The sequence below is a fragment of the Rana temporaria genome, chromosome 6 (assembly GCF_905171775.1).
Source record: "Rana temporaria chromosome 6, aRanTem1.1, whole genome shotgun sequence".
NCBI lineage: Eukaryota > Metazoa > Chordata > Amphibia > Anura > Ranidae > Rana > Rana temporaria.
Genome location: NC_053494.1, coordinates 107,274,194 through 107,296,843, shown reverse-complemented (window position 1 = coordinate 107,296,843; position 22,650 = coordinate 107,274,194). Strand labels below are relative to the sequence as shown.

The 22,650-nt window shown below is 47.2% G+C and overlaps 1 protein-coding gene across 1 annotated transcript in view; it reads left to right on the top strand.

Moving 5' to 3' along the window:
* Positions 1–541: 541 nt before the first annotated feature.
* Positions 542–22,650, top strand: part of WDR75 (WD repeat domain 75) — a 101,138-nt gene continuing 79,029 nt past the window's right edge. The window contains exons 1-5 of the mRNA XM_040357132.1: positions 542–747; positions 14,226–14,355; positions 15,957–16,022; positions 16,212–16,308; positions 17,741–17,865. Coding sequence (XP_040213066.1) covers positions 665–747; positions 14,226–14,355; positions 15,957–16,022; positions 16,212–16,308; positions 17,741–17,865 — 501 coding nt within the window. The 5' untranslated portion in view covers positions 542–664. The remainder of the gene's footprint in view (positions 748–14,225; positions 14,356–15,956; positions 16,023–16,211; positions 16,309–17,740; positions 17,866–22,650) is intronic.

Here is a 22,650-nt window from a genome sequence, read left to right as displayed (position 1 = left end):
AGATGCAGCCCACCAGCGCCTATCAAATGCAGCCCACCAGATGCTGCCTACCAGCACCCATCAATGAATGTTTGCTTACTTCCATTCATTCGGAGTCGGAAAGCAGACACAGTCCTCCGTCCACCAGTGGCGGGCGCCCTAGGCAACAGTGCGTCCTGCCTAATTTGCTTAGTGGTAGCACCGGCCCTGCATGCTGGGATATAGTGAAAAGTGACATTTGTCCCATAAACTCTATTAATATATATTAGACGTGTGGAGAAATGCATTGACCTTTTATACTCATGGCCAATATCACTTCCAAGTAGTAATAAATAATTGACATAATCACATTTTATTTATTATAGTAATAAACTGTGTCCATTGCTGCTGCAGAATAAAGGAGAAGCACATTCTATTCATTGTAATGGAGTATCACAGCACAGTGTTGGCTATTTTGACAAAACACCGGACCTCCAAGTCACCAGTCTGCCACCGTTCTGTCAAAAGTTCCAACTTATCAAAATCTTGGTGTGTGTGCGCACTCTAGTGGCGGGGACGAGCACGTAGACGTGAGAATTGTCTGTGTTGGAGACTCTCGCTCTCCGTCTGTACTCTATGGTGTTTCCGGCTTCCTGTCCTCACTGAGAGACACATGTGCGCTGTGTGGGGACTGAAGATCTGAGTGATGGAGGGGGAAGAAGTTCGTGTGGTTCGATGTGGGGGGAGCAGGATTAATAACCGGAGAGCCGTGTTCTCTGCTGATGCCAAGTAAGTGTTCCGCACGACTATTTCTATTGGTTTGGTAGGTGACAGTTTCTTTTTCAGGTACACAGTGCTGGCATTTTTGCCAGTGCTTCATGTTGTATGAATATGTTTAACCACTTCAGCTCCGGGCCAGTTCTGACACTTCTCACATATATGTAAATATCTACATTTCTTTTAGTTAGAAATGTACTTGGAACCCCCAATCATTATATATAATAAATATTTTAGCAGAGGGTCTTGAGAATAAAATGGTGGGTGTTGCAATTTCTCTTTATATGGATGAACACAGTACACAGACACAGTAGTTGTGGGGGGGGGGGGGTACACTTTAACCACTTAGGGACCCCCTACTGACGATATGCGTCGGCAGAATGGCACGGCTGGGCACAATCACGTACCTGTCTCTTTAAGGCCCAGCCGTGGGGTCGTGAGCATGAGACTGTGAAAAACAAGGCCCTTTAATCAGCCTTTGTTTATTTCTCTCCTTCCGGGTATTGAAATCGCCAATGATAGTGCTGCTCATTGAATCCTTATCTGATGTCACTTCCGCCCTTCCAGATGCCCTGTTCTAAATCTCGCGCAGGCGCCGTAACCAAGCCTCTGTCGATTGCCGTTACCGCGGCAACCGTGATACACGGCAGGAGAAGGGCTATATCAGCGCGGGACTTCTCCTCTGTGCCAGACAGAGGGGAAGCTCGCTCACGAATAGTGCCAGGAACAACTAAAATGAAAACCCGGCAAACTTGAAATGCCGCTTTTGACAGACAAAAGTGCGCAAGCGCGGTGACGTCATCAATATTAAAAATACAATTTTCAAGATAATTACTGGGGTGAGTACGCTTTCACAGGCAGCGATTAGCTGCCTGGGTTAAGGGCCAATTAAAAAAAAAATTTTTTTATGTCTGAGGGTTTACAACCACTTTAACCTCCGAACCATTTTGCTGGTCAATGACCGGGCCACATTCGGTTCGGCACTGCGTCACTTTAACTGACAATTGCACTGTCCTGCGAAGTGGCTCCCAAACAAAATTGGCGTCTTTTTTTCCCCACAAATATAGATTTCTTTTGGTGGTATTTAAGCACCTCTGCGGTTTTTATTTTTAGCGCTACAAACAAAAATGAACAATTTTGAAAAAAATTCAATATTTTTTACTTTTTGCTAAATTATGCCCAAACAATATATAAGAAACACTTTTTTTCCCCCTCAGTTTAGGCCGATATGTATTCTTCATTATTTTGGTAAAAAAAAAAAGGCAATAAGCGTTTATTGATTTGCGCAAAAGTTATAGCGTCTACAAAATAGGGGATAGATTTATGGCCTTTTTATTAATAATTATTTTTTTTACTCGTAATGGCGATTTTTATCGTGACTGCGACATTATGTCGGACACTTTTGACACCATTGTCATTTTTACAGCCATCAGTGCTATAAAAATGCACTGATTTCTGTGAAAATTACACTGGCAGTGAAGGGGTTAACCACTAGGTGGCGCTGAAGGTGTTAAGTGTGCCTAGGGATGTGTTCTAACTGTAGGGGGGATGGGCTTTGTGTGACACGACAGTGATTACAGCTTCTGATTACAAGAAGCTGTGTACACTGTCCTGTCACTAGGAAGACTGGGGAAATGATTGTTTACATCAGCATTTTTCCCCTTCTTCCTCACCGTGACACGATTGTGGGTATGTCCCGTAGACATCGAGTCCGCGGGACCAGCGGTCAGAGTCACAGATCTCTGGCGCAAGCGTGCCCACAATGCCGGCTTTTTAAAGGGGGCGTATATATATACACGTCTTTTTGCCTGTCCATGCCATGCTGTTGACGTATATAGTCGTGCGCTGGTCGGCAAGCAGTTAATGAATATTAGTGCACATAAACACTATGGGGGTTATTTATGAAAGGCAAATCCACTTTGCACTACAAGTGCACTTGGAGGTGCAGTCGCTGTAGATCTGAGGGGAAGATCTGAAATGAGGGGAAGCTCTGCTGATTTTATAATCCAATCATGTGCAAGCTAAAATTCGTTTTTTTATTTTCCTTGCATGTCCCTCTCAGATCTACAGCGACTGCACTTGGAGTGCAAAGTAGATTTGCCTTTTGTAAATAACCCCCTATATATTTTTAAGTAAAGCATAAAATATGTTACTCTGAGTAAATATTAGGGTTGTCCCGATACCACTTTTTTAAGACCGAGTACAAGTACCGATACTTTTTTTCAAGTACTCACCGATACTTTTTTTTCAATGTCATGTGACAGTTTGACAGATGGGGACTGATAGGTGGCTGGTACTGGTAGGTGGCACTAATAGCTGGCACTGACAGGTTAGCTGGCACTGATAGGTGGCAGTGAGTGAAGGGGAGTACATAGGGCAGGGTGCAGTGTGCAGGTGGGGACAGGGTGCAGGTGGGTCCAGAGTGCAGTTGGGGACAGGGTGCAGGTGGGTGGTGGGTGCAGGGGAGTACAGAGGGCAGGGTGCAGGTGGGTACAGCGTGCAGGTGGGTGCAGATGTGTGGTGGGTGCAGGGGAGTACAGAGGACAGGGTGCAGGTGGGCAGTGGGTGCAGGTGGGCAGTGGGTGCAGCGTACAGTGGGTGTAGGTGGGTGCAGTTGGGTACAGCGTGCAGGTGGGTGCAGAGTGCAGGTCGGTGATGGGTGCAGAGTGCAGGTGGGTGGTGGGTGCAGGGGAGTACAGAGGGCAGGGTGCAGGTGCACAGTGGGTGTATGTTGGGTGCAGAGTGCAGGCGGGTGGTGGATACAGGTGGGTGGTGGATACAGGAATATCTTCCCTCTCCCAGCACAGACACCCTGTGGCTGGAGAGGGTGGGCGGAAGCCAGGTTTCTGTATTTAGATGTAACACAGCAATGTGCTTCTGTCCAGCCGGATTCTCGGCACCCGCCCGCACTCCCGCAGCATCGCTCCCTGCCGTTTGTCACACTAGAGCTGGTGATGGAAAGCTTTTCCTGGGCAGAATTGGCACACTTTAAAACTCACCCCTCCGAGCACAGACCTCCGATACAGCGCGGCTCAATTCAGTGAGAGAGCTGCCCCTCCTCTCAGGCTTTTCCTCATGACCTGTGAGACATGTCAAAGCCGGGGAGGTGCCACCTAGGAAAAGCTTTCCATCCCCGGCTCTAGTGTGACAAACGGCAGGGAGCGATGCTGCGGGAGTGCGGGCGGGTGCCGAGAATCCGGATGGACAGAAGCACATTGCTGTGTTACTTCTAAATAGCTACAGTCACTTCACACAATCTTTTACTTGCCTGCCTGCTACGATGTCCTTCCTGCTCGTCTGCTCTGCGCCCACTCTGCCCCTTTCCGCCCACTCTCAGCTCAGCAGTTAGCACGATCTCCGCTGCTAGGTCTCCGCCCCTTCTCAGTCCCGCTCTCAGCCCCTCTAGGCAATTCCAATGATCTCCGCTGTCTCCCCACCCCTTCTCAGCCCCCTGCTCTCCACCTCCTCTCTGCACCCGCTCTCCACCCCCTCTCGTCACGTGAAAAAAAAAAAAAGTATCGGCAGAAGCATCGGGAGCATTTGCGCGAGTACAAGTACTCGCGCAAATGCTCAGTATCGGTCCCGATGCTAGTATCGGGACAACCCTAGTAAATATATATCCAACATGTCATGCTTTAAAAAAGGCGTACGGCCGTTGAACAACTGTAAACTTCAGTGTCTAAAAATCTCTCTAGGCAGCACTTTAAAAGCCTTTACAGGTTACTAGTTTAGAGGTACATAGTATGTCTTGAGCCGAAATTATTGTTCTAGCTCTGACTTTCGTGTCGATATCTTGCATGTGTAGTGCAATTACATTGCGTGTGGGACTGACACACATCTTCACTTGAGCAGGAGGGGGATTTGTTTTATTTTTTATTATTTTATTTTGATCACGTTTATTGTTATCACAGGGGATGAACAACAGGTCCTCCCTATGAAGAGATCTGGATTCTATTAGACCTCAGATCTCTACTCTGCCCTCCAAAGCATTGGATCGGATGCAAGCCAGTAATGGCTTGTTTACATGGGACCGTAACCAAAAGTTACCCAGTAAAGGCAGCGGTGGGAGGGATGGACCCCCTTCTGCTGCACGTAAAGGTAATCCAGTAGCACTTTAGTTGCTTGGATTACTTTTACCAGCCTTAAAATCAGGGACTGAAAAAAAATAATCACCCTAGCAGTCCGGTGGCGTATGGGTACATCACTGGTTGACAAGTGGTTAAATGAGAGCTAAAGGCAAAATCCTTTAGTAAGGGAGGTTTAAAACCCCCTATTTTTGCCATCAGTGTTCAATTAAAACCACTTCCCGACCGCCGCATGTGTGTATATATATATATATATATATATATATATATATATATATATATATATATATATATATATATATATATATATAATGTATGTATGTATGTATGTATGTGTATATATATATATATATATATATATATATATATATGCAGAATGGCACGTACAGGCACATTGGCGTACCTGTACGTCCCTGCCTTCTAGCGGGTGGGGGGTCCGATCGGGACCCCCCCCCCCCTACATGCGGCGGTCGGGTTCCCGCGGGGAGCGATCCGGGACGACGGCGCGGCTATTCGTTTATAGCCGCTCCGTCGCGATCGCTCCCCGGAGCTGAAGAACGGGGAGAGCCGTATGTAAAAACGGCTTCCCCGTGCTTCACTATGGCGCTGCATTGATCGAGTTATCCCTTTTATAGGGAGACTCGATCGATGACGTCATTCCTACAGCCACACCCCTCTACAGTTGTAAACACACACTAGGTGAACACTAAATCCTACAGCGCTCCCTGTGGTTAACTCCCAAACTGCAACTGTCATTTTCACAATAAAGAATGCAATTTAAATGCATTTTTTTGCTGTGAAAATGACAATGGTCCCAAAAATGTGTCAAAATCGTCCGAAGTGTCCGCCATAATGTCGCAGTCACGAAAAAAATCGCTGATCGCCGCCATTAGTAGTAAAAAAATAAAAATGCAATAAAACTATCCCCTATTTTGTAAATGCTATAAATTTTGCGCAAACCAACCGATAACCGCTTATTGCGATTTTTTTTTTTTTTACCAAAAATAGGTAGAAGAATACGTATCGGCCTAAACTGAGGAAATTTTTTTTTTTATATATATATATATGTTTTTGGGGGATATTTATTATAGCAAAAAGTAAAACATATTGCATTTTTTTTCAAAATTGTCGCTAGGGTTGTCCCGATACCGATACTGGTATCGGTATCGGTGCCGATACTAAGCATTTGCAAGAGTATCTGTACTCGTGCAAATGCCCCGATACCAAAAACCGATACCTTCAGGCTCTGTACTTTCAGCTGTCAGCAGGAATTCACTGCCAACAGCTGAAATGTAAAGAAAAAATGCTGCCAATTACTGGTTGTTAAGGAACGGGGCCGACCGCTTCCTTAACAACCAATCACGTGTCCTTCTCTCCCCACCTCCTCCTCCCCTCTCACCAGCTATCAGCAAGCTTGGGACCGCATGTCTGTGGAAACTTCCTGCAGAGGTAAGCAAGCCCAGCTCCCTCCGTTCCACTGTCTTCTCCCTTCTGCCGTGTGCAGCTCTCACATTCAGCTCTGCTCTTTCTGTCCAGTGAGCAGGAGTGTGACCCCCGCACAGATCTAACTTTTCCCTGGCAGCTGCATGCTCTGCACACAGTGAGGCTTCTCCCCATGCCCTGTGTGTCCGTACTTAGCCTGGTGGAGCCCCCCCTCTTCCCCCTCTCCAGCCTCTCCAGCAAGCAGAGGCACAGACACACGGCCAGCACCACTGCAGCAGGTCAGTGTGTGATTAGATTAGATTCACTTTTCTTTGCCAGTCGTTTTGTTATTTAAAACTATATAATTAGAATTTGACACAGCAGCACAGCACATATATTGTATACTTCTTTTTGGTGGGAAACATACACTGGGTGTTTGCACCAGCTGAATGTGTTCAATCATGTTTATTTAAGTAGCAGCCATACATTTTGTTTTGTTTTGTTTAATTTGAATAGAGAGCAGTAGCCAGGATTGTGACTCCCCTCTCCACTTTATCAGCCCTCCCTTTTTCCCAGACACACTCTCCCAGTCTGCCCAGCCACACTCTCCCAGTCTGCCCAGCCACACTCTCCCAGTCTGCCCAGCCACACTCTCCCAGTCTGCCCAGCCACACTCTCCCAGTCTGCCCAGCCACACTCTCCCAGTCTGCCCAGCCACACTCTCCCAGTCTGCCCAGCCACACTCTCCCAGTCTGCCCAGCCACACTCTCCCAGTCTGCCCAGCCACACTCTCCCAGTCTGCCCAGCCACACTCTCCCAGTCTGCCCAGCCACACTCTCCCAGTCTGCCCAGCCACACTCTCCCAGTCTGCCCAGCCACACTCTCCCAGTCTGCCCAGCCACACTCTCCCAGTCTGCCCAGCCACACTCTCCCAGTCTGCCCAGCCACACTCTCCCAGTCTGCCCAGCCACACTCTCCCAGTCTGCCCAGCCACACTCTCCCAGTCTGCCCAGCCACACTCTCCCAGTCTGCCCAGCCACACTCTTCCAGTCTGCCCAGCCACACTCTCCCAGTCTGCCCAGCCACACTCTCCCAGTCTGCCCAGCCACACTCTCCCAGTCTGCCCAGCCACACTCTCCCAGTCTGCCCAGCCACACTCTCCCAGTCTGCCCAGCCACACTCTCCCAGTCTGCCCAGCCACACTCTCCCAGTCTGCCCAGCCACACTCTCCCAGTCTGCCCAGCCACACTCTCCCAGTCTGCCCAGCCACACTCTCCCAGTCTGCCCAGCCACACTCTCCCAGTCTGCCCAGCCACACTCTCCCAGTCTGCCCAGCCACACTCTCCCAGTCTGCCCAGCCACACTCTCCCAGTCTGCCCAGCCACACTCTCCCAGTCTGCCCAGCCACACTCTCCCAGTCTGCCCTGCCACACTCTCCCAGTCTGCCCTGCCACACTCTCCCAGTCTGCCCTGCCACACTCTCCCAGTCTGCCCTGCCACACTCTCCCAGTCTGCCCTGCCACACTCTCCCAGTCTGCCCTGCCACACTCTCCCAGTCTGCCCTGCCACACTCTCCCAGTCTGCCCTGCCACACTCTCCCAGTCTGCCCTGCCACACTCTCCCAGTCTGCCCTGCCACACTCTCCCAGTCTGCCCTGCCACACTCTCCCAGTCTGCCCTGCCACACTCTCCCAGTCTGCCCTGCCACACTCTCCCAGTCTGCCCTGCCACACTCTCCCAGTCTGCCCTGCCACACTCTCCCAGTCTGCCCTGCCACACTCTCCCAGTCTGCCCTGCCACACTCTCCCAGTCTGCCCTGCCACACTCTCCCAGTCTGCCCTGCCACACTCTCCCAGTCTGCCCTGCCACACTCTCCCAGTCTGCCCTGCCACACTCTCCCAGTCTGCCCTGCCACACTCTCCCAGTCTGCCCTGCCACACTCTCCCAGTCTGCCCTGCCACACTCTCCCAGTCTGCCCTGCCACACTCTCCCAGTCTGCCCTGCCACACTCTCCCAGTCTGCCCTGCCACACTCTCCCAGTCTGCCCTGCCACACTCTCCCAGTCTGCCCTGCCACACTCTCCCAGTCTGCCCTGCCACACTCTCCCAGTCTGCCCTGCCACACTCTCCCAGTCTGCCCTGCCACACTCTCCCAGTCTGCCCTGCCACACTCTCCCAGTCTGCCCTGCCACACTCTCCCAGTCTGCCCTGCCACACTCTCCCAGTCTGCCCTGCCACACTCTCCCAGTCTGCCCTGCCACACTCTCCCAGTCTGCCCTGCCACACTCTCCCAGTCTGCCCTGCCACACTCTCCCAGTCTGCCCTGCCACACTCTCCCAGTCTGCCCTGCCACACTCTCCCAGTCTGCCCTGCCACACTCTCCCAGTCTGCCCTGCCACACTCTCCCAGTCTGCCCTGCCACACTCTCCCAGTCTGCCCTGCCACACTCTCCCAGTCTGCCCTGCCACACTCTCCCAGTCTGCCCTGCCACACTCTCCCAGTCTGCCCTGCCACACTCTCCCAGTCTGCCCTGCCACACTCTCCCAGTCTGCCCTGCCACACTCTCCCAGTCTGCCCTGCCACACTCTCCCAGTCTGCCCTGCCACACTCTCCCAGTCTGCCCTGCCACACTCTCCCAGTCTGCCCTGCCACACTCTCCCAGTCTGCCCTGCCACACTCTCCCAGTCTGCCCTGCCACACTCTCCCAGTCTGCCCTGCCACACTCTCCCAGTCTGCCCTGCCACACTCTCCCAGTCTGCCCTGCCACACTCTCCCAGTCTGCCCTGCCACACTCTCCCAGTCTGCCCTGCCACACTCTCCCAGTCTGCCCTGCCACACTCTCCCAGTCTGCCCTGCCACACTCTCCCAGTCTGCCCTGCCACACTCTCCCAGTCTGCCCTGCCACACTCTCCCAGTCTGCCCTGCCACACTCTCCCAGTCTGCCCTGCCACACTCTCCCAGTCTGCCCTGCCACACTCTCCCAGTCTGCCCTGCCACACTCTCCCAGTCTGCCCTGCCACACTCTCCCAGTCTGCCCTGCCACACTCTCCCAGTCTGCCCTGCCACACTCTCCCAGTCTGCCCTGCCACACTCTCCCAGTCTGCCCTGCCACACTCTCCCAGTCTGCCCTGCCACACTCTCCCAGTCTGCCCTGCCACACTCTCCCAGTCTGCCCTGCCACACTCTCCCAGTCTGCCCTGCCACACTCTCCCAGTCTGCCCTGCCACACTCTCCCAGTCTGCCCTGCCACACTCTCCCAGTCTGCCCTGCCACACTCTCCCAGTCTGCCCTGCCACACTCTCCCAGTCTGCCCTGCCACACTCTCCCAGTCTGCCCTGCCACACTCTCCCAGTCTGCCCTGCCACACTCTCCCAGTCTGCCCTGCCACACTCTCCCAGTCTGCCCTGCCACACTCTCCCAGTCTGCCCTGCCACACTCTCCCAGTCTGCCCTGCCACACTCTCCCAGTCTGCCCTGCCACACTCTCCCAGTCTGCCCTGCCACACTCTCCCAGTCTGCCCTGCCACACTCTCCCAGTCAGCACATCTTCACCCCAGCCTCATCCAACTCCCCCAAACCACCCCTTTACCTTCTCTTCCTAGGTGATAGGTATCGGTAATCGGTATCGGCAAGTACTTAAAAAAAAGTATCGGTACTCGGTGTCAAAAAAGTGGTATCGGGACAACCCTAATTGTCGCTCTATTTTTGTTTATAGCTCAAAAAATAAAAACCGCAGAGGTGATCAAATACCACCAAAAGAAAGCTCTATTTGTGGGGAAAAAAGGACGGCAATTTTGTTTGGGAGCCACGTCGCACGACCGCGCAATTGTTTGTTAAAGCGACGCAGTGCCGAATTGTAAAAACCACTTGGGTCATGTAGCAGCATATTGGTCCAGTCCTTAAGTGGTTAAGGAAATTTCTCTTCACATTCTGTTCTATAGCCAGGGAAGTGAGAGAAAACCCCTCTAAAAGGAGTAAATCCCTGGTTGTCACTGAGGTCACCAGAACTAGTGAACCCCATTGGAAGATATCCCCACTAGTCCTGTTCTGGTGCAATCTGAAATGTTCTTTTACTTTCCATAATTGGAGAGGGTGAATCTCTCTAACACGGGCACAGACCTCAATAGATAACTGACAGGTATCCTAATCCCTCTCCACTCTACCCAAAACTAATAAAAAAAAAATTGCCTCTAGTTACTTTAACTGCTTGCCGTCTGTCCTATAGCAGTTTCACTGCTACCAGGCAGCAGCTTTGCACCAGATTATATATACACCCGCACTTCCATGTAGGGGGTGCGCATGCCAGCACCCACGATCGTCAGGCAGACACAGACACAGAACTGCGATCTGTTTGTATGTAAACGAGGTAGATCTTAGTTCTGACAGGGGGGAAAGGATGGAGTTTGTGTAATACATTTTTTTTCTAACTATTCCTCCTAGTAAAAGCAACTCACACAGTTCACATAAACACAGGCTAGGCACACAGTTAACCCTATGATCGCCCCTGATGTTAACCCCTTCCCAGCCAGTGTCATTAGTACAATGACAGTACATATTTTAGCTCTGATTGCTGTATTGGTGTCACTGGTTCCCAAAAAGTGTCAGAATGTCTGCTGCAAGATCGCAGTCCCACTATAAGTAGCTGATCACCACCATTACTAATTAAAGTAGTCCAACCTGATTGAGCTTGTTTGGCTGGGCTTCTCCTATGGGTCAAAGGAGTGCAATTTGTTTTGCACTCCTGTGACCCGTCCACTTTCTGCTGATGTCCGTCTCAGCCTCTCCGGATGCCGATGAGAGCTTGAGACACTCACTCAGCACTCCAGTGAGCAGAGAGGAGAGCTGCTGATTGACAGTCAGCAGCTTTCTGCTTGGGGATCTGTGAGAACCTAACCATCTGCAGTGTTCGGTTGATCAGTTCTCAGTGTATAGGCTCCGGGGGACAGATGCAGCATCAGACCGATGCTGCATCCACCTAGGTAAGTATAAATGGGCCAAAAATAAATAAAAAAATAAATAAAAATATCCCATAGTTTGTAGACTATATAACTTTAGCGCAAATCAACCAATATACGCTTATTGGGACTTTTTTTTTTTAACCAAAAATATGTAGCGCAGGGTTTGACAAATTTGCTTGTAATCTAGGAGCCAGCTAAAAAAGTTAGGACCCAAAAAACGCATCCCGTCCCCGCCAAGCTTGCGCGCAGAAGAGAACGCATATGTGAGTAGCGCCCGCATATGTAAACAGTATTCAAACCACACATGTGAGGTATCACCGTGAATTGGTAGAGCGAGAGCAATAATTCTAGCCCTAGACCTCCTCTGTAACTCAAAACATGCAACCTGTAGAATTCTTTAAACGTCGCCTATGGAGATTAAAAAGGGTAAAAGTTTGTCGGCATTCCACGAGTGGACGCAATTTTGAAGCCTGACATGTTTGGTATCAATTTACTTGGCGTAACATTATCTTTCACATTATAAAAAAAAAATTGGGATAACTTTACTGTTGTCATATTTTTTTAATAAAAAAAAAGTGAATTTTTTTCCCAAAAAAAGTGTGCTTGTAAGACCGCTGCGCAAATACGGTGTGACGGAAAGTATTGCAACGACGGCCATTTTATTCTCTAGGGTGTTAAAATTAAAAATGTATATAATGTTTGGGGTCTAAATAGAGGGAAGGAGATGGCAGTGAAAAAAACACATTAGAACTGCTGTTGGTTGCTACTTGTAATGTAATGTAACCTGTAATGCCAACGGCCACCACAAGATGGCCACTCCTAGATTCCTTCTGCAGGCCTCCGCTTCCTTCTGTGAAGGCCGCAAAGCCGCGGCCTCAATTACCGGCCAGCCCGCGCCGGTAATTGAGGCCGCGGCTTTGTGGCCTACTGCAGCCCTAAGCTTCCCCAAGCGCCAGGTCACAATTTCTTGTCGCAATTGCGACCGAGCGCCCGGATTTTGTCGAGGCCTGATGTAGCAGAATACATATTGACCTAAATTTATGAAAACATTTTTTTCTTTTGATTGGATGTGCTTTATAGCAGTAAAAAATATATACATATGTTATTTTATTCAAAATTGTCTGACTTTTTTGATTATAGCGCAAAAAATAAAAAATGCAGTGGTGATCGAATACCACCAAAAGAAAGCTCTATTTATGATAAAAAAAAATGATATACATTTTATTTGGGTACTGCATTCCATGACCACGAAGTTGCCAGTTAAATTTACGCAGTGCCATATTGCCAGGTCATGAAGGGGGCAAATCTTCCGGAGGTTAACTGGTTAAAGGAGAACTAAAGGCAAAATAATATTATTATTTATTTGTTTTCATTTTAGATGGCGTAAGGGCTGTTTCATATGGGTGGCCTGAGGGGCGATTAAAATGGTGGCTGAGCCGTGGTTTTACTGCCTCCCTGGCGACCCCCCCCCAATTGTTAATGTTACAGCCTGATAGATCTGTACACACGCTGCGGGTGTGATGCTTTGCTGTGCACGATTTGTAGCTCAAGTTGCAGATTTTGACAGGCGGTCAGATCTCTTGTTGACTGCCCAATTTTAATGTGTGACGGTGGAGGGGTGGGTCTTGTAACCAATGTGCATCCATGGTGCGCGGTTGCTGTGCGCTGAGAGCGCACTCACTGGTGGGATGGGACAGCCAGTCACAGCGTTCACATGTTTGGAAACTCTGCCACTGCCTTCCATCATTTTAGAATTCCCTGAAGGACCAGCAGAAGATGTCGACAGGGGGTTAACAAAATACAATGTAACAGCAGCATTTTGCTGTTTCTTTTTGTTTTCATTTTGTAAGACAATACTGAGAAGACGAAAGTTTTGTCTCCAAATAAACAATGTGTATATCACTTTGTTACCAAGTTATGGCAAGTTTGTTGCTGAATGGATAGGAACGTGGCAGAAGTGTAAATTTGATCTTTTCCATGAGGGGGATATGGGCACAAGAGCGGAACAGTTGCTGGTTTCATGCATTAATGCAAACCTATTGCTTCACTCTTCATGCAACGCACATGTACTTTAAAGTGTTTCTAAAACCAAAAGTTTTTTTTTTTTATGTTAATGCATTCTTTGCATTAAAGCAGGGGTCCCGCGGAAAAAAAATATTAAAAGCCAGCAGCTACAAATACTGCAGCTGCTGACTTTTAATAAATGGACACTTACCTGTCCTGGGTGCCCGCGATGTCGGCAGTAGAAGATGAGCAATTGCTCGGCTGCCCCCGCCACCATCCTCTGTGAGGGAATCAGGAAGTGAAGCCTTGCGGCTTGACTGCCCGGTTCCCTACTGCGCATGCGCGAGTAGTCTCTCCCCGGAAGTGGGTGCAAAAATACCTGTATTTTACAGGTATCTACACCCCCTCCCCCCTGAAAGGTGCCAAATGTGACACCGGAGGGGGGGAGGGTTCCGAAAAGCGGAAGTTCCATTTTGGTGAAACTCTGCTTTTAAGGTAAAAAAAAAAGACTCCACTACTTGTTCTATGCACATGCCCCAGTCCATAAACCGTAACCTCGGTCCTCTGCAGCTCTTCTTTCTGGTCTCACAGGAGGCACTGAGGAGAGCTGGAGCCATAGGTTCCTGCTGCTGTTAGTCAAACTCCTGTGAAGAGGGAGTGGGGGCGTGGCTTGCATGCAGACAGTCCAGCTTAAGAGCATGCCTGATCAGGTGCCCCTTGGTACACAGCTTGCCTGGTGGTACTCGGAAGAACAGGGGGGTAGGCAGCACAGCGAAGGTAATGGACCGCTTTGTGTAATATCATTGCAAGTATAGTTTTTTTCTGCTATTTTTGCAGTAAACTGTCAGATAGAGGAGATAGCCTTTGATTTGTATAAAACAAAATGTAAAACATTGACACTTGTAATAAAGCACAAAAGGCCCAGAATTTAAGACTTTATGAACAGGCATGAGGAGTTCTTGGTATTTCTGTGCACTTTTACCAACAGCAGTTAATGTGCTGTGTTCCTTTTTTCTTCTTACAGGTTTCTCATCTGTGTCTCTGGGGACTTCATCAAAGTCTTTAGCACTTCCACACAGGAATGCATTCATGTACTACACGGCCATACTGCTCTGGTGACTGGAATTGAGCTGAACCCAAAGAATCACCTGCAGGTAACCAATAAGGCTGTGATAAATAATATAAATTCCGTCAGGCCAACAAATTGCTGGTGTTATAATTGACACGTACAGCACCATGGCAACTGCAGATCAAACAGAGGCTAGGATGGAAGCTTTCTAGGTTGGTAAATGCTTGGAGGGTTTAGTTCCACTTTAACTACTTCAGCTCTTCGGACTTATGTGGTACGTCCAAAAAGTACAGGGTTAACCACAAGCTGATCACTACAGTAAGTCCACAGTGTGTGTGCGGCGCTGTCTCCCCCTTGTATGGTTCCTGGGCTCTCCTGCTCTTACCGGAACCCTGGACCACATCCACCGGTTTTAGGATTGCGAGCGAGAGGAGTCTGAAGAACTTCTGTTCTCAAAGTAATGTAATATATTTTCTATGGAAAACAACAAAAAAAGAATTTAAAACAAAAATAAATAACCGTAACCACAGTTGCTCCCCACACACCTGCAAATGCAAACATGCCCAGGGTGCGCATGTGAATGTAAACCATGATTGCACTACACATGTGAGGTATCTTCGCAAGCTCAGATTGAGAGCAGTAATTCTAGTGCCATAGCTCGTGGTTAACTTCAAACTGATGAGTAATAATGGCTTTTAAAGTGTCCCCTATGGAGATGTTTGGGTAACTTTTTTTTTTTTTTGCAATATCTTGGGCACATGCAGTTTTTAGACTTGGCATGTTTGGTATCTAGTTACTCGACACAATGCAATCTTTTGCAGTTTACCAAAAAATTGGGTATTTGGGTTTTGTATATTGTGCAAATATTGTGCGACATAAAAAAATCCAACTACTGTCTCTGTATTCTACAAGGCCTCTGCTTTTAGAAAATATATAATGTTCTCGGGGGTTAAGTAATTTGATGGGCAAAAATTAACATTTTTACAAAAATGAAGAAAACAAAAATATCTAGTGTCAAATTGGTTATGCACTGCATTTTATGTTCAAGTTCCACCAAAAACTTGAATGAGGTTTGTACATTCTTTCAGTGTTTTGGGTGAATTTCCTTTTCAGTTATCTGGTTTCCAATTACATTCTGATCATGCATTGTTATTTTAAAGGAGTTGTAAAGGTTTGTTTTTTATTTTCTAAATGGGTTCCTTAAGGCTAGTGCATTGTTGGTTCACTTACCTTTTCCTTCGATTTCCCTTCTAAATGTTTTTTTTTCTTTGTCTGAATTTCTCACTTCCTGTTCCTCCTCAGTAAGCTGTTCTGACTGACTAACCCCCAGCCAGAATGGCTCGGATGATGGGGGCAAGCTTAGTGAGAAAGTCAGACAAAGAAAAACATTTTTAGAAGGGAAATCGAAGGAAGAGGTAAGTGAACCAACAATGCACTAACTTAAAGGAACCTATTTAGAAGAAAAAAAAACACGAACCTTTACAAACCCCAGTTGCTTATGAATTTATGGTGGATACTGAATTCAACTTGATTATATTCACTTTAGTCAGGTAATTTTATTTTTCTGGTACAGCCTGAGAAGCATAAAATGGTTGCTCTGTAGACACCATAATGTAACAAGCACCATTATCTTTGGATGCTTGTGATGTATCATTTTAATGAAAATGTATTCTATTTATTTCTCAGCTTTACTCCTGTTCTTTGGATGGTACTATTAAATTATGGGACTTCATGGATGGTATACTAATAAAGGTAAACTTATTTAACATTTCTGTTTTTTTTTTACATGTTTTTTTCTTGTCACTGGTGTGTGTGTGTGTGTGTGTGTGTGTGTGTGTGTGTGTGTGTGTGTGTGTGTGTGTGTGTGTGTGTGTGTGTTTTCTTTTTTTTTTCTTTTTATTATTGTTGTTGTTGTTATTTATTTTTTACCTTCTATTTCAGAATTATTTAATAGATGTCAAATTGTTTGGGTTTTATACTAAAATCAAAGAAGACCATGTGTACACAATTGTACTGAAAAATAACAGTGAAGCTTCAGGTTTGTTGCGTCTTGTACATGTATTTTTATGGCTATACAATTTATTATAATTTGGTTAAAAATGGCAAAGTTTCTTTTTATAAAATGTTATTTTTAGTAGTATAGCTCCTTGGATGGCAGAGTTAGCCAAGTATTCTTGCATGGTTAGATACATTACTGAAGACGGAATCTTATGGTATAATTTAGTAAAACTGTACCCCAATGAGCAATGGTAATGTTCATATTTCTTTCCGTATGGATTTCTAGTAAAGTATTAACTTGCTTACAACCCACAAAATGTAAACCAAATGCTGTGCTTGCACATACCTTTTTAGTAAGTTCCGGAGTTCCCTAAAAGGCTTAAAGTGGTTGTAAACCCATACAGACCACTTTAACCTACAGGTAAGCCTAGATTAAGGGTTACCTGTAGGTGCAACAAATATCTCCTAAACCTACACGGTTTAGGAGATATTTGCAGAAAAGTCTGCACCGATGTCTACGGCGCATGCGTGCCGTAGACAACAGCGCAAGCACACTGAGCGTGCCATTGGTGAGGGCGATCGTGCCGGCCAATTACATCGCGTGGAGCCGCGATACTCGGATATCAATGGCGGCGGAGGTGAGGAACGAGAGTCGCTTCGGGGGGCTTCGATCTCAGGTTAAGTAATTCATAATGAGCCAGTATTCTATGCATACTAGCTCATTATGCCTTACTCTTGTAGGGGTTTCTTTTAAAGCAAGGCTTTAGAGGGTTGACTTCCTCTTTAAACAAACAGGGTGCAAAAATATGCAAATCTCTGACCCACTGCCTTCCACACTGTAACTGACACTTTATTTGGGACCAGTGACACTAATACAGCGATCAGTGCTAAGAATATGCACTGTCACTGTGCTAATAAAAAAATGTCAGAAAAGGGGTTATCAGGGGCGATCAAAGGGTTAACTGTGTTCCTATTGAGTGCTTACTAACTGTGGGGAGATGCTTTTACTACTTGAAGACGTGGATCGGTGTTCCTGCTTCACAGAAACACAGGATCCATGTCCTCTGTACTCATAGAATGATAGTTTGTCTTGTTCACATAGGCGGACTGTCATTCTTTCAGAGTACCGAACGATCGGCGGGTCCTCGATACCCACTGTGTAAAATCACTGTGGGAGTAAGCCGCCGGGGGCTTGTCCCCAAAGCTCGGAAATGCACAAATATTCTAAAAGCGTGTACTATGCCTTGCACTTTGCAATTGGGTGCGGAGTGCTGAGATATGGCTGATGAAATGCTGTTGATAATGACGACTTGATGTTCTCTCTTTCTTCTCCTGGCATAAGAGTGGTCAAGCAGTGGGCATAACGCTGCCAAAAAAAAAATCATTGTTTGCATAAGCTAAGTAATCTATTTTTTATTTTGCTTGATTACATTTTCATTTCAGTTTCAATAAACAATTTTATTTCTCTTTAGACGCTTTTCAGCTGGTTTCTATAAAGTTACCAAAATCAGCAGAACATGAATGTGAAGCCAAAGAAATGTCAGTAATATTTGAGGATATTAGTAAATCCCCAAAATGTACAGCAGTTGGAAGAGAGGTGAGTGTTGAATTACCTTGTAAAAATTCTTGCTTTTGTTGATTTTATCTATTGCAATATCAGTCTCTGGTGTTTTTTTTTTTTTTTGCATGGATTATGTTTTCTATTATTAATGATATCATGTCGTCTTTTGTTATTCTGGAGATGCAACAGTATAGTCTAACCTGGTCAAATCCTGTGCTTGATTTTCATAAGATTCATTTATAATTTTATCAGATCTCCGTAGAGACGGAGTCCGCCTCGTGTGGAAGAGGACTAATGCCGCGTACACACGATAATTTTTCGGGTTGTAAAAAACAACGTTTTTCAGGCTCTAGAAAAAATGTTTTTTTCAACTTGATCATTAAAACGGCCTTCCCTACACACGATCGTGGGGAAAAAAAATGCTCTAGCAAAGCGCAGTGACGTACGACTGCACTATAAAGGGGAAGTTCCATTCGCATGACGCCACCCTTTGGGCTGCTTTAGCTGATTTCGTGTTGGTAAAAGACGATTTGCGCTTTTTTGTCTGTTACAGCGTGATGAATGTGCTTACTCCATTACGAGCGGTAGTTTTACCAGAACAAGCGCTCCCGTCTCATAACTTGTTTCTGAGCATGCGCAGATTTTTCACGTCGTTAAAGCCCACACACGACCATTTTTTACAACCCAGAAAACAACAACGTTGTTAAAAAATAGACTATGTTCGAATTTTTTTTTTGCCCGTATTTCAGAACCCGAAAAATGCTCTGGAGCCCACACACGATCGTTTTTAATGACATAAAAAAATACTTCATTTTTTACAACCCGAAAAATGATCGTGTGTACGCGGAATTACCCTTAATAAAACCTTAAAGGATCACTAAAGGAAATTTTTTTTTTTTTTAGCTAAATAGCTTCCTTTACCTTACTGCAGTACTGGTTTCATGTCCTAATTGTTTGTTTTTGCTTTGAAGTTGCTGTAATTCTGCTCTGATCTCCACACTTCCTAGTTGTCTGTTTCCTTATAACCACAGTACTGGGAGCTTTTCACGGTGGTCTAAGCTGTCATTACTGTGTGTCTAAAACTTAACAGAACCAATCGGATTCATTTTAAAAACAAAACACTGCCCTGGATTTGTTTGTTTTTGTTCTGTGCGTCTCTCTAGTTCACAGGAACATGAAACCAGTTTAAAAGTGAAACTAACCTGCAGGCACATTATATGATTGATTTTTATCTATTTGTAATCATTTTTAAAAGGAATCAGTTAACTTGTATGTCTCTATACCCTGTAAACAGTCATTTCAGCAAAAAAAATATTTTCCTTTAGTGACCGTTTAAGCTGTCCCTAACACTTTGCCTCCTACTATCTAAAACCGAAACTAGCTTCCAAAATAGACTCTTCCCATTCATCCTTGAAATGTGAACATTTTTGCTCCAGGATTGTCATACTGATTCTGGTTTTGCTAATATCTAATTACTTACTGATTATTTGCACATTCACATACTGTACGTGTTCTGGATCAGTGATTTGCTAGAGAGTAGAGAGTAAAGTAAAAGGATAACTGCGCGGAAGCATAAACTTTTGAAGATCACGTTAAAATGACAGCATCCATATTTCTATCCCGACCAGTTGACCTTTTGCTGGATATTCAGTACAAACATACATTTCTCTTATCGTCCATGGACGGACACAGCTCCTTAATTCTTGACAAGTGGGTTATGTTCCCTGTTTACAAGAGAGGATTAGGCAAAAACATGTTAGATAATTAAATACATGTTGCATTAACAGAGTTGAACAGCCCCGCCCAGCATGCAGCCTCAGTTTCGTTCTGCCTAGCAAGGAGAAGGACGTATGGCTCCCTTTGGGCCCAGCGCCCTGAGGAGAATTTTTTTTACTTTTTTCTTGAAGAATCTTCTTTCAACTGTCGGCTGAGAGACAGGCTGGATAATATAGATCCTTGTAGTCTACTCAGTCCGACCAGCAAGCGTGGACACACCTTTGCGAAGAGGCTGGGTCTGCCACGCCATAACCCATGACTCCTGAGGTGGCCGGTGAGCTTTGCTCCGAGGTCCACATATGACTGGGCTGTGGTGTTGTCTTACTCACAGTGGACCGGGCCGACAGCTACCTCCATTGCGGTTGTAGTTCTGTCAGGAATGCGTCAGCGAGTCCTTGCTTGGACGGGTAAGTACAGTCCCTCCCGCTTCGGTGGGTCGGTACAGCTGGTCATTCCTGGGGTTCGGGGGTCCTCTTCTCCCCCCTTCCCTGCTCCTTTTCCTTTGCTGCATTGCTAACATTGCTTTTGTCAGGGGGGGGGGGCCTTCCTGAGGGGACTGTTATCTGGCCTGTGTTTTTTCTTTTTTGTATGGGGCTTTCCTGTGAGGGTTTTTTCACTATTAAAAAACCCTAGGAGGCTTTTCCTGTTTAAACGCAGCATTTTGCCACCATTTGGCTGGCGCCATTTTTTGGGAGGGTTTTCAATTACACTGAAAACTCCAATTGGTGGCCATTTTGTCTTAGACGCGCTATGGCGCAGCCTACATTGCGTTCGCCCATTTTCCTGTGGCTGCCATCTTGGAGTTGTCCTGACCCCTAGTGCTGTATACGGCGCACACAGGTCCCTGCAGAAGCCGCACAGTTAGCTCACAGTTCTTTTCCTCTCACACGCTGTGTGCTGAGAGTGGACGGCAGCGCTGGGCAGTCTCCTCCTGAGGCGAGTCCCCTGGTTACCCCATGTCAGCGCAGCAAGTGGGTGAGAGGCCCTGAATAGGGCTCTAGGAGCTTCTGTTTATTTGTAAGGACAGGTGTGCATATTATACATACATACTATGTAAATATTATATTTGGAGTCAGTATCTGGGTCCTTCCCCCAACATGCTGGTGGTGGCAGCAGGTGTTGGCACCTAGGATTCCCACAGAGGTTTTATTGTTAGTCCTGGACACGTTTGTGCCAGGGTGGGGGTGGACTGCGGACGGGCGGTTAAAGAGTGCCCCCTTCCCCTGTTATCCCCTGGGGAATGTTATGGAGCCATGGACCAGGTATCTGGGTAAAAACAAAAGAAGCAGGATAAGGCATTTATGGGTGCGCTTCTCACTGCTGCAAGGGACTCTCTTAAGCTGGATAGTGCAGCTGGGTTTCCGCCGAGGGCTCGGTCTTTTTTGGATCGCACAAATCAGACCGCTCTGTGTAGGTTTTTTCCTTCTGTGCCCTTATTTGATCATTTCTAAGAGGTGGAATGAGAAAAGCCGCTGAGGGTTTTTGTAGTCCCTCACCGCCGGGCGGTTCAGTGCCCCTTTCAAAAGGTGGGCTTCTTCTCCGGTGGTGGATCCTCCGGGTTTCATGTATAGGTGACCACTCTGCCTATTGCGGGAACCCCCGCTTGTATGGATCTGACTGATAGAAGATCCCAAGTACTGACCCGTTCCATGTTTACCATGCTGGGGTCTGTCTTGCGGCTTATTGTGGCCACTCCTCTGGGGTCTCAGTCACTCACGGAGTGAGCATTTTGCACCAGACAGTGGAGGAGCACCGACTCTCTCCCGAAGTTATTAGGCTAGCGGACCAGCTGGTCCAGGGCCTCATATAGGTCTGTGATGCTTCATTGAATGCTGCACCCTTGTTATCCAGGGCTTCTGTTTCAGAATGGTTTTATGCACACGGTGGTGTAGTGGTTAACTCCATTACTTGGCAGCAAGAGAATCATTGGTTCGAATCCGGACACTGGCGCCAATCTGCCTGGAGCTTGCATTGTCGCTCCCTGTGTCTGCGTGGGTTTCCTCCGGGTACTCCGGTTTCCTCCAAAGGCATGTGTGCATACACCTACATAATATACATACACACTATGTGTGTGTGTGTGTGTGTGTGTGTGTGTGTGTGTGTGTGTGTGTGTGTATTATTTAGGGGCAACCCTCCCAGGCCATCAAAGGCCCAGCTGTGGGACTAATCCGTCCCTGGGTGCGTAAGCCTATCACGCCGGCACCCAAATCCTGCTAATGTATGTAGCCTTCCCTCCCTGTCTCTAGGTGGGAGGGGCGGCTTGCAGGTTCACAATTCGGTGACACCTCCCTGCTCTCCGACCAGTGGGTCTGCGAGGTGGTCTCTTCGGAGTACTAGATAGGGTTTCCTCCTATCCACAGAACAAAGTTCTTTCTTTGTGTCTTCCTCTCCCGGCCCTTTGGTCTGCCTTGGGCAGTGTGGAACTTGCTAAGCTGCGGGGTAATTTTACCTTTCCTGCAGGATGAGAGGTTTGGGGTTTTCTATGGGCCTCAAGCCCTGAATACCTTTGTGAACGTTGGGTAGTTTTGCATGGAATCCATTCGTTGGGTGGTAGCTGCGCTCCATCGGGTGACGTCTTGGCGTTGTTGGACATCAGGGACGCATACATGCATGTCCCGTTTTGCACATGTCAGTGTTTTTTCTGTGCTTCGTGATGAGAGAGGGTCTCTGTCAGCCTGTGACCCTCCCCTTTGATCTGGCATCAGCACCATGGGTTTTCAGCTGGGAGCTCGCACTTATCCTAACTTTGTTGGAACAGCGAGGCTTCGCCTCATTGGCTACTTGGACGACTTTCTTCTGAGAGCAGCTTCTGTCTCAGACCTAGTGGATGTGTTATTCCCATTCAGACCCTCCGAAGATTTGGGTGGGTGTTAAACGTTTAGGCCAGAAGGTGTAGCTCAGTGGCGGCAAGCCTGCCCTCCATGTGTGCGACCCAGGGGGTGAAGGTATTGGCATCACGCAATCTGTCTTCTCTCCGGGCACCTGCTGGTCCGGGGCCTGTGGGTAGCCTCCTTCGAGGCGGTACTGTATGCCCAGTTCCACACT